General features: G+C 53.7%; 1 protein-coding gene across 6 annotated transcripts in view; it reads right to left on the minus strand.

Annotated features, from left to right (window-relative positions):
* Window positions 1–12,192, minus strand: part of NRP2 (neuropilin 2) — an 82,041-nt gene extending 69,849 nt beyond the window's left edge. For 3 of the 6 annotated variants that reach the window (XM_021398425.1, XM_021398423.1, XM_021398427.1), the window contains exons 1-2: window positions 11,978–12,192; window positions 619–796 (exon numbers count right to left, since the gene is read on the minus strand). In XM_021398425.1, coding sequence (XP_021254100.1) covers window positions 619–796; window positions 11,978–12,050 — 251 coding nt within the window. In that variant the 5' untranslated portion in view covers window positions 12,051–12,192. The remainder of the gene's footprint in view (window positions 1–618; window positions 797–11,977) is intronic. The other 3 variants (XM_021398426.1, XM_021398424.1, XM_021398428.1) reach the window with 1 other exon arrangement.

Raw genomic sequence — 12,204 nt, forward strand, 5'->3', positions numbered from 1 at the left:
TAACTCAGCCTTTTATGGTGCCCTTTGATGCTGTTAATTATTCTTTACTAGCTGTTAATTGTTTTTTCTGGACGTCTAGTTTCTGAGCCCCCTCTTAGGGGAAAAACAAAAGCAAACAAAACCAATATCCCTGATTACTAAGCCCAGTAGAACAAACACTGTGGAGAATCAGATTCAGCTCAATCAGCTTGGACCCCCACGCCTGAGCCTAGGTCTCCAGCCCTTGGGCTCTCCATGCCATGCCTCTGCCTAGTTACCCAACAGGAAATTGCTTTGCTCTCCCAGCATGGCTTAAAAGTGAAGCCACCGCAACACAGCAGAAAAAAAACAAGCTGCCTTCTAACCAAAGTCAGAGTCAGGCTGAAAGCCAGTTAGCTCTTGCTTTCAGGTGATTTCAGGCTAGAACATGCTCAGTCCAGTGTATGCTCATCCTTTGTGTCCAAAGAAGCATCTTACACCCACCCAGTTGGCACAAGCACACCCGCTCTGAAAGGCCACAGCACTACAGAGGCTTAGGTTGATGCTTGCTTTCACGCACAAAGGAGCACCATGCCCATACTGCTACGCGAAAGCAGGAGGAGAGAACAATGTATTAGAGAAGAAGAGGAAGTCTCTTACTTGCAGTCATGCTTTTCGATTTCGAAGTGGGGATTGAAATTGAGGATAATCTTCTGGTTGGGCTCAGGAGCGTAGATGACCCACTCGCAGTTTTGGTGGGAGGGGTAGTCATTAGGGTAGCCTGGGGAGGTGATGTACCCGGCATCCTTGGAGTTCAGGCGGCCCCCACACGGCTGAGCTGCAGAGACACGGAAAGGAACAAGGCTTTAAAAACACATTTGGGGCAACAGCTACAGACAGCAGGTTCCTGTGGGCCATGGCTGGCGGTGGTCTAATAAAGGCCCCTCTCCAGGCTTCTGATGTCAAGTTGGCGCTGTAAGATTTCAGTATTAATCTCAGGGCTTGGAGACACTGCTCTACACAAGAAACCTCCTTTCTCCTTCCACCTCCTGCCACACTTACATGCCGCATTTCACATAGACCAGAAAAGAGAAACAAATGCTCTTGCCTAGGCAATTACAAAGCCATAAAGTAAGAGGCAGATTGGTATCAGATCATCTGAAGCTGCCTCACTTTATCCCTTCCTTCAAAAGCTGCTCCATGGCTGTCTCCCACAGGTGCCTCGAGAGACACCAAAGTTCAGACACGGATGACTGTCGGTGCACTGCAGGCAGCTTTGCTGCTCCCAGGGAAGGGCACTGAGGCACAGCACAGCTGAGCAGCAGGTCCGTGGCTGGCAGCAGAGGTGAGGATGGTGTCCTGCCCTCCTGGCTCCAGCACGGAGTCGTGTGACAGCCCTTTTCCACTTGCCTCCCTCTCCCCTGCACGGCCATGACCCCATCTCAGCAGACGGGCCGCCTCCTCCTCCCCAAATCTTCTGGTCAACCCAAGCTGCTGGAATTGCAGACTGATAATCAGCAGCGGTGGTTTTGTGGGGCTAGCCCACAAATGGCTGGCAACAATTACATGGTGAGCAGAGGAAGCATTCCCAGCTTTGGGTTAGAACAGGCCCTGGAGGGTGATTTCATCTTCAAAAAAACATTTAATCTCATGAACGCTGCAAATCAAATTTATTATTGCATTACTTGCTGGGAGGAAAATCTGCATCACAGGGTCAATTGATAACACACTACAAATCTCAGCAAAGTCCCTTTCTCCATGGGGCCCCATCGTGTGCCTCCCCACTGCCACCACCCTGTCCCAGCATCACAGCCCCACAGATGTCTCCAGATGATGGCACTGCCTCCTCCTGCTCAGCAAAATGGGTGAAATCCGGCCAAATCCTGCGGCCCCTCCATGGAGCAGCCAGCCAGGGAGGCAGTGGGGCCAGCGCTACCCTGCTGACCCCAATCTTGCGCTGACAGGCTCTGCCCTCCCTGCCCATGAGCAAAGGGGTGAAACATGGGACACAAAGCCTCACATGTACCCAGCTACACCCGGGCCTCTGCAGTGGAGGGAAAGCCATACACAGGCACAACAAAGGAAGGGGTGAAGGGGAAGGGTTGTCCCACAGCCTCCCCATCCCAGCAGTGTGTGAGTAAGCCCAGACATGCACATCTGGTGACATAAAGAGAAAGAGCAAGGTGATGTCTCCTGGAGAAAAGCGCCCTGCTGTGAACATGCACCCTGTGGAAGGGGCAACCACTGCACAGGAGCCACAGCAGCAGGAAGGTCCTCCCGGGCTCCGGCTGCCCTGTGGGAGCCAGGCTTCCTTCACCATGAGAAAGCGCTGCCTCCATTTCCTCCATGGTTTTCATGCCCTCTAACACATTCATTCTTTAAAATAACTTTCTTCTCACACACCCAGAGGCATCTCCGCAGCCCTCTTTTTCTTAAAATAATCCTGTAAGAATCCTGAAAAATACGAGGGGAAAAAATTGCAAAGCTGCCACGGAGGAGCTGAGAATACCAAAAAACATCTGGTTTTGTTCCACAGGAGCGCCTGCTCAACACACAAACATTTACAAACCAATGGTTTTTGCACAAACCCCTTCTCTCAGCAAAGCATATTTGCCCATACACGTGTCTATGTGGGTTTGGGGAGAGAGAGAGAGAAAGCAAGAGACATTCACGTGGAAGGAAGAAATTCATGGACTTGTTGACATCAACGTACAAATAGACGTGTAATTCACACTTCACTCATGTACGCACTTTCACACCTTCTCCTAAAAATTCACACCTCGTTTGCACACATGTCCACCCCCTCCAGCAAAGAGAAATATTCAAGCTGCAGATTATTTTTCTTGGAAAGGGCAAAGTCTCGAAGCCATGAAAATACAGTCAATCCTTCCACACCTCGTCATCCCTTTCCCGTCTCCCTTGCTTTCACACACATGCTACCCGCTAGGCTGATACCACCAACATCACCCACCGCTCCAAAGCTGCTAGCCCCTTCCTTGCACCGGGTACTATGAGCTCGCATCGCGATCCAGCCAGTCGAGGGGAACTGCAATGTGAACAAGGGACCAGGCGCTGGCTCTTCGCTGACAGATACACTCAGTAGCAGACATCCTGATGCTAACATCTCTCCCCTTGCCCTGTGAGGCCATCACAGCTCAGCAGGACCAAGCTGAGGAAGTCCTCAGGCTTGATCCTGATTTCAGGTCAGTTCAGTGCTTTGGGTGCCAGGGTAAGAGGGAGCACAGCCAGAGCCCTCCTTCTGTGGTCCCAAGAACAAAATGGGATGAGCAGGTGAGACCACTGAGCGGATAGGAAGACCTACCATGTCCATCACATCTTTAGATACTACCAGGAAAATATCACCATCTCTCTGCAGCCTTCCACCTGCAGGAAAGCTTCTCAGTCTCTCTCGGAGGAGCAGATTTTGCCCCTCATTCACCCTCCAAAGAAGCTCCCCATTAACGAGGAGGGCTACGTCTCATGCACACGCAGCACTGCCCAGGCAGTGGGCAACTGCATGCCAGGCAAACGGGCTTCTTAGAGTCATCTGAAGAGGCAAAATAACTAATGTCTCTGTAATTGTTCTGTTGGGCTTTCATTTCTATTGATTCACTGGTATGTAGCAAACAAACACCTGCAACAAAAAAATCCATCACTGCGCCCACTGACAGACAAAGGGTTTGTCTCAGCAGACGTGCCAAACACCGACTTCCTATATAAAACCAGGTCTGTTGTGCGCTCAGCAGAGGTCCAAGCTTCCACATAAATCTGTCCTTTAAAACCAATGCATTGAATCAATGCAAAAATAAAAAAAAAAAGAAAGAAAAAAAGTGAGTGGCATGGCTACTGCCCAGGCCGTATGCTCTGGAAGCAAGATGTGCTCCAAGGCTAATGGGCTCTGGCAGCTTTCACCAGCCTTAAATTCACTTAATAAAATTAAAATTGAATTCTGAAGCATCAGCTGAGGCTGCCAGGTGCGTGGGACATCCCGCTGCTCAGTAAGCAGAACGTGGGCCCTGAAAGCCAAATGCTGAGGCCGTGCCAACCTGCATGGCAGAGGGCTGGGAGGCCCTGCCCATGGCCAGGCCGCAGGCTCCACGGTGGATGCCACAGTGTTCAGTGCTTCCTGGTTGTGTGAGAGTGGGATGGGATGGGAAACCCCCAAAAGCCTCTTTCTTTGCAGCCTACCAGGTGCCTTGGGTTATCCCTGCAACTCAGGGCTAACCCAACAGGAATAACACAGCCCCAACGGGGAACCTACACCAGAGGACAACAAGCAAGCCATAGGGGTGAGAAGGGAAGAGCAGGGGTGCTCACAGGGGAGGACTCCCACAAAGGTTGCAGTCGGTACTCAGGGGACCCACAGATAGCAACCAGGCCCCGGAAGCCGCTACCCACACATGGGGCTTCTCAGCTCCATGGCTCATCAGCACACGCTGAAACCCTTGGACAGGAGTAGAGTGTTCTCCTACTCAAATTTCCTGCCGACTAAACCCCTCTGGATTCTCCTCACCCCAGGAGAGCTGGGCTCACTGTTATTGTTGGACTTGCAACACAGAAACTGAAGCCAACTCTGTCTGTAACAAAAATAATCATCACCACAGAGGCCCATTTCACAACAAACATACTACAGCCTCTCAGAGCTCCCAGCGTCCAGCAGGGAACCATCGCACATTTTGATCCGCTGGGTTCAGTTTACTCTGGGGATATAATTCAAGGCTGTGTGCAACATGCAAGGCGCTCCTGTTGCCTCAGAAGCAGGCAGCAGCATTGGTGCCTGCTGCTGGGCAAGGGCAGCCTCTAGGGCAGTGAGGGGGGAGATCCCAGCAGCCCCATGTCACCAGGGCTCACTGTCAGGCCTCCTGACTGCTTCCCCTGCCTTGCACAAGGCCCTGCACCCAGCTCCATGCTCTCATCTCACCGCTGGAGATTTCTACATCCTAGGACATAGCGCTTGGGCAGGGGAGAGTTGCCCACTGACACCGCAGCAAAATGTGGGTCCTGGTGTGGAGGAACAGAGTGCTCTCAAAGCTGCTGGAGTTGGCACAAGCTACAGCAAAATCTGCTGGAGTCAAACAGCTCTTTAGGAAGCTAAGCTTTGCAAGGTCCACATGAATCCAAGTGCTTTGCCAAACCCCAGCATGGATGGGAGAAACAGATCCCATCTGGTGGGGATTCGTTACTACTCACGTCCATCTTGCCTCATTACCAGCACTTCAGCCCCGGGGGGATGCTGCAGGCTGGCTTGGGCCCTACCCTAAACCCTAAGGCACAGCTTCTGAGGGGTGGGAGAACAAATCGAGCTTCGGATTTAAATGTACAGCTTAGCCGTTGGCCAGGGAGAGACACGCAGTACAGAGGAAGCTAATAAGATTAGATTTTTTTTTATCCCCAGTAGCATAGATCATATTGGCAGGAGCATGTTTGCTTTGGATTGCGAGATAAAGCTTCAAAGGCTTCCTGAACAAATTAATGGACAAACACACCCAGACAACACAAAGCACTGACACGCACAGCTCATCCCAGCGCGACACCCATGTCCACCTCTGGGGATTCCATGCGACCAGGGAAAGTTCCCCCAGCACCTCAGCCAGGGCCTTCACCACTTTGACTAAATTCCCCTTAAAGGCACGCTCACAGCAAAGCAGAACGCAAAGACCGCTTTTGAGATGTGAACTCGGGTTTTGTTTGATTCAAAGTGTCTCAAGCCTGTCATGAGACAAGCCCATAAAAACACTGTCTGGGCTCAGGCAAGAAAGGAGTGCGCCAATCCATCAGCTCAGGAATGTGGCCGTTTGACCACTTCCTAAGGCAACTGGGGAAGGATGCAATATATTCACTTTATAGTGCTGGACAGCAATGAGAGGAGAACTCCGGAAAGCTCAGCAAATGGAACATTTTAGCTGTGAGCCTTCACAGAAAGAAATAATTTAAAATTATTTTTAAATAAGATGGGAGCGTTGGAGGGAGGAAGAGAACAAGACCTGGAGATTTCTCATACCTGCACATCCTGTGCCATGGTAATCCACTGAGGAACTGACTGCAAACAGAGAGCTGCTCGAGCTTCGTTGTGGAAAACTAGAGGGCCAAATCCTGAATGCAATCCAGATAATTCATTTTATAATCACTGGAATTCAGGTGATTTCCACCCCTGCGGCTGCCCTGGATAGCTGCTTTCCAGCAGCAGGCATCGGTTGCACCACTTGAGTCCGTGGAACCTTGACCTTCAAATGTTGTAGCTGGGAGGTCTGTTTGTTTGTTTTGTTTCCCCACACATTTGTACCTTGGATGAGGTTTCATATCCTGTTTTTACAAGGTGCCACCTCCGTTAACTTTGTTATTTGTCATCTTATATCACAAGCTAATGCAATTCCAATAGGGCAACCAGCTTAATAGTGTTAGTCTTTATATAGATGTGTGCACACAATTCTCCTGGCTTGCCCGTGAATGTAATTGGTGGGTCTGAAATTACAACTCCTGGCTACTGCAGTAATCATTCCAGAGGTGCGTGAGCGTGTGCGTGCACAAGGAAGGGGATAATTGCATATTGAACTTCCAGGAACCATGCCTCTCTCTCTTGCCTCTGTGTCAGGCTCCCAAGGGTTTGAAATTGCACGGAAGCACACTGCCACCTCCCAGGAGCAGGTGGCAGCTTCAGGACAGCTTCTTGCTGCAGGTTGGGCAGGTGCTTGGGTAGCTTCACCAGTATGCAGGCAGGGAAATGGAGCTTGTGGAGGTTTGGGGACTAGGGCTGAGGCAGAAATAGGGCAAAGCGCACCTGCACTGCAGCCTGCTACCTCCCCTGAAGGCTGCACCATGAAACGATATGAGAAGGAAACAACCTGCTGAGCCACCCCTGTGAATGCTATCAAAAACAGGCTGTTTTGAGGGCCATGGAAGAAAAGTGAGAGACATTTCTAACTCCACACATTAAAGAAATTCACCTAGGATTCCTCTCTAAAGAGCTTCAAGCTTGATGAGAAGCATTCAATGCCACTGAAATACTAATTAGTATTGTTATTATGACAATTCCAAGAAGAAACCAAAAGCGCACCTCATCTCTCACAGCCCCCTGTGATCTCCCAGCTCCCTCGCACCTTCCGAGCCCATCTGTCAGGGTCTGCACTTCATAAAACCTCAAATCCCAACTTTCCCCACCAGTTTACTTCTGCCTCTCCCCATGGCAGCTGGCAGAGCCTCTCTGAATCCTCCATAGCTCTAAGTCCAAACCCCCCTCTCCAGGGTGCACAGCAAAACCCAGTGCCTTGGCAGTGGGTGGGCAGCCGCATGGCTGGGATGGGACGGGGAGAGAAACAGCTCCCTCAGAGCCACCTGGGAGAGGCTCCGCTGCAGCTCCCCCCCACGCACTCGCTGCTGAGCAGCAGCTTCAGCCTTTATGACAACTTGCTCAAATCCAGCCGCCGCTAAGCCTCGCTGCTAGCGCCGACGTTATTACACATTCTGGCGAGCATCTTAAGCACATTGTTTCCTGCTGAGCACACATTCAGCGGACAGGCAGAGAGGAAAGCAGGAGCAAGCCTGGGGTGTGTACGAGGGAGAAAGTTGCGGAGAGAGCCTGAGTGTGCAAGGGAGAACACGAGGGAAGTGCAGGATGCAGGAGCGTGCAGGGCAGGCAGTAAGGCTTTGGGAACTGGAGAGAAAAGGATCAGACCTGGGTGCTGGTGAAGAGAGGGGAAGCCAGGGAGATGGTACGGGTGTGCATTGGTGTCTACACTCACGAGTTAGCAGCTTCCTCCCCTCCCCACAGGCATCCCCTAAGAACTGTGTCTTTCAGAAAACATGCAGCAGGAAGAGACGGTGTCCCTTTAGCTTCACCACGTTTCTGGGTGGGAGATGCAGAAGGGCAGGTATTTGAGCCCCACACCAGGGCTGACCCACCAGGACAGCTGGAAGAGATGTCTTGCCTTTGTCTCACATGCACGGTGAGGAATCAGGGAAGTTTCAAAGACCCGGAGCGCAGCACTCCACCTCTGGGGCCCATTTTCTTTGACTCATCAAGTATGAAGGAAGGGCGAGAAGCATTCAGACAAAGTCTCTGCAGCCATCCATTGCTGCTAGCAATACCTCTGGCTATTCTACTTGCCAACTCCTGCCTTCCTGCCTAACCCATACCCCATCCCCAGCTGTAGGGGAAGAAGCAGCCCCAGCAGGGTTGTGGATGGGGGTTTCACTGCTGTGCTACCCTGGCTTTCCCCCACACCATCTAAGGGCACAGCTGGCACACGGAAAGCCTTGCAGATCCAAGCTGTGATTTTGAGTGTTTGGCACTGTGCCCGTCGACCTCGTCCTGACAAACCTCCCCTCTCTGTGGTTGCGCCTCCTCGCTGTGCAGGCATCGGGCCTGGCTCCGGATCCAGCCTTCCGAGACTGTGATTTGGCTCAGGCAGAGAGAAGCTGACCCTTTGATTCCGAGTATGATTAAAACCATGCTACTGTAGCGCGACGCCGTGTGCAACACTGCTAGCAACAGCCCTGATTTATGTTGTTGCTAGTATTGCGGTTTCCACCAGGGTGTAGACAGGGATTTTGAAAATAGCCCAGCTACCTCTTTGTCTGTGTATGTATTATAATTAGAGACATGTCAAAAGGCTGTTCCAGAGCGAGGATAGAGCCAAAGACATTCACGCCTGCTCCAGCCCCCACCTCCGTGCCGATGCGGTCAGCCCAGCCAGGGTGTGTGCAGGCACATCAGCTTCCCGCGCTTCCCGGATCAGACAACTGTATTCCTGAGCCCCCACAGGGACGGTGCTGGTGACTTCACCACACAATGGCGAGCAACTTTAGCAGCTTCCAGTTTGCTGTTGGGCTGCTGCAGTCTGCCCCGCTGCCATGGCTAACTGCCCACTTCTTCAATTGCGATTTCAGATAGGACCACAGGTCTCAGATACAGACGATTTACTTTCCTAGCGCAGCTGGTCTGTCAGAGGTCATATAATTTGGCTGCAATCCCAGTGCTTAAAAATTAATTTTTCCCTATTAATACAAGCGGGGGTCCCACAGGATAGGCTCCCAGCCTTGTCTGAACCTGACAGCTTCCTAAACCCATGAAGGATGCTCTCTCCTCTCGTGCTATCTGCGGCACAAGGCCACCACATCCCAGTACTGGTGCCACTGGTCTGTATCTGTTGGACACCAACCACCCACAGCACGCCACTGGGATGGACAGTGCTGCCTGGCACCCAGCGCAGCCTGATGCACTCTCATTTCAGCCTCCAATGCCACGGAGGTATGGAACAGCAGGGTAAGCACAGGGAGGTGCGAGCAGGGAGATGAGGAGCATCCCCACGGAGCTCTGGGACCCACACGCCCGTCTGCCACTCCAGGCACCGCACACTGAGATGTGCTGAGGCAGGAAAGTTAGGAAGACAAAACCCAGCATCCTAACCCAGGGCCGAGCCCCCACCGAGCTCCTATCAGTCGCTCTGGGGACGCTCCTGACAACTGTCTGCTTCCTGGGCTAGAAAAGCTTTTGTTCCCCATAAGAGCCGAGCAAACGGCACAGCGGGCACACGGCGTTACACCAAACACTGCGTGGGTGTGCGTGCTGCTTGTACGTGTGCAGCACTGCGCCTGCCTGGCAGCAATTTGTTGTGGTCCCCCTCCCCGCATCTCTCAAGTCATTACGAAAAATACTGGCTTTTAAGCAAACTATTTGGAAGGCTTCGAGAGTGAGATTTGCTCAGAGCAACATAAACATTGTCTGAACGGCTCAGCACTTGGGTCACTCAAACCTGTTACTTTCCTACTTGATTGCTTTTTATGGGAAGATGAAAAACACAGCATCCAGCTTTCCGATTTATCTCCAGGGTCTCCCACCCGCTCCCCTTCATGGTTATCTCCGGGTTTGCTTGGCTACATACAAATTGGCAGCTGCACTGTTTATCTCTTACTGTAGAAATATTGCACCAGGGTTTTTGCCATGTGGATTATCATATTATTGTCTATTAAAATCATCTCCCCTCTCTATTAACCTCCCTTAGGGAACCTTAAGAGGGACTTTCGTAATGGAGACAGGCTTTCAGATACACCAAGCTGAAACATAAATCCATCTGTCTCAGGCACACGTTCTTACCAGGCTGCTCACTGACCGGGGCTGCGCTCTGCTGAGTGAGGACCTCAAATACTGCAAGCATCAGTATCTGGAGGAACCATACGTACTACCTTAAAGATAAGGATGGAAAATGAAATCAAACTGAAGACGGATGGGCCCTATCAGGACATACCAGAGAAACCACATTTAGAGAGGAGGCAAACACCTAGCTGAGCGCGCTCTTGAAGAATGGGGTCAAAAGTATAGGAGCGATGAAGACTATCAGCCTTCCTCTCTCGAGCCCCAGATGACCACCAAAAAGACCCCCAAGGGTGACTGCGCGAGCTCTAAGGGGGAGGGCCTTATGTTAATCAGTTCTAAGAAAACGTTAATGAGTTTGAGAAAATATTTAGTATATGCATAAAATTCCAGGGAAAAATAAGAGTATGCACAACCAATAAATGTAATCTGCATACCAGTCAAGGTGCGGAGCTATCCCCTACGTGCCCAGCGCTGCAATAAAGGAATACCCGCTTGACACAACTCACTGGCATGCCAGGTTAATCTACCGACGTTCCCGGTATCACTCAGCCCGACTGGGGCTCGCGCCTCATACCGTTGCTCACCGGGCTCACGACTGAGCCATCTGAGCAGGTTCGTGGCACCACAACAGCGTCTCGGCACAGCCGCTGGTGTCAGCCGCAGGGAGACTACTTCCTTGCTGCCTCCAGCACCATGTGATGCTCCGCTTAGCCGGGAAAACCCTGCGTTCAAATAAACATCCCTGCGGCAGCTGAACAACCTCAGCGAGGTTCGTAAATCCCTTCCCGAAAAGGAGTGCCGACCCCGAGCCCACTGGAGGACGGGAAGAGGTGGCCACGCGGGCACATGCAGGCACGCGCTGAGGGGCTCACAGCCGCGAGGAGCTGCCCGGAGCCGCCCGTGCATCCCCAGGCACGCGCCTCAGGTTGCAGCCCAGCACAGCAGCACTCCGGGAGAGCGGGCAGCGGCTCCGACACGGGGAGCGCTGGAAGGGCTGCTTCACCCACGCGGGCTCCCGCGACTCTGCCCTCTCTTTACCCCATCAAGCGCTTATTCGTTTATTTTCCTATTTGAACAAAAGAGGGGAATTTTTTTCTCTTCCCTTTCTAACCATAAGGAAGGAGGCGATGCCAGCGAGCAACCGAACGTACGCCGTGCGTGTGCCGGGAACATCCGCGCCTCGCTGCTGCAAAACAGGGACTTTCTCAGCCAGCAGCGCCTCTCCCACTTCCCTTTCCACGCAGATTAGGGCAGGGGGCATGCAGAGACCGACCCGTGCTGGCCGCCCCTCGCCACCCAAGGCTGTCCGAGTCGCGCCTTGGGCAGGGACCTGAGCGTCCCGGGGGCTGTCTGGGCATGTCCCGCGGTCCGGCCGGCGGTGGAATAACCCCAGCTCGATTCGGCGCCCCGTCCTGCCGGGCAGCGCCCGCAATGCTGACCGCAGCCCGAGCCGGGAGAGGCGCGTCCCTCCCCCGCAACGCCCGCACCAGCGGAGACCCCGCGGCCCTCAGCCGGACCGAACCCAGCGACAGGGGAGCACGGGGCCCAGCAGAGCAACCAGGAGGCTCCAAGCGCAGCCCCGGACTCGCCCGGCCCTACGGGCGGCCCGCGGCCGCGCGTCCCTAAGCCTCTCTCCCTGCCAGCGCTGTGCCCGTGCCCTGTTTGCGGCTCCCACTGCGCACCCAAAGTTTCCCGACGCTGCACCCGGGTGCGGTGCCCGGGCTGCGGCTTCTCCCTCCCTGCCGCCCGCTCTCCCCTCGCAGAAAGCGACGCTCAACTTTCCAGCCCGGCTCCGTCCCCACGCCTCTCCGCGCCGGGCGAAGGCAGCCGAGCGGCTGCGGGCGGTGCACACCGGGCTCGCCCCGCACGCCACCCGCCCGAGCCCCGCGAGTCGCGCCGCGATGCCCGAGCCCGGTGGCCGCTTACCTGTCTCCGAGGCGCCTCCGGAGCCGGGCAAGCACAGCCCTAGAAATCCCCACGCCAGAAGAAACGTATCCATCCTTCGCGAGGAGCCAATAACCACAAAACCCCACCGAGAGGCTGCGAGCCGGGCTGCGCTCCCTGCCCCGGAGCCCCGCGTGGGCGGCCCACGGGCGAGCGGCTCCGGCGGGGCTCAGCGAGGGGCGGACTCCCCCGGGCCGGTGCCGCGGGGC

This window comes from Numida meleagris, chromosome 5, assembly GCF_002078875.1.
Source record: "Numida meleagris isolate 19003 breed g44 Domestic line chromosome 5, NumMel1.0, whole genome shotgun sequence".
Taxonomy (NCBI): Eukaryota; Metazoa; Chordata; class Aves; order Galliformes; family Numididae; genus Numida; species Numida meleagris.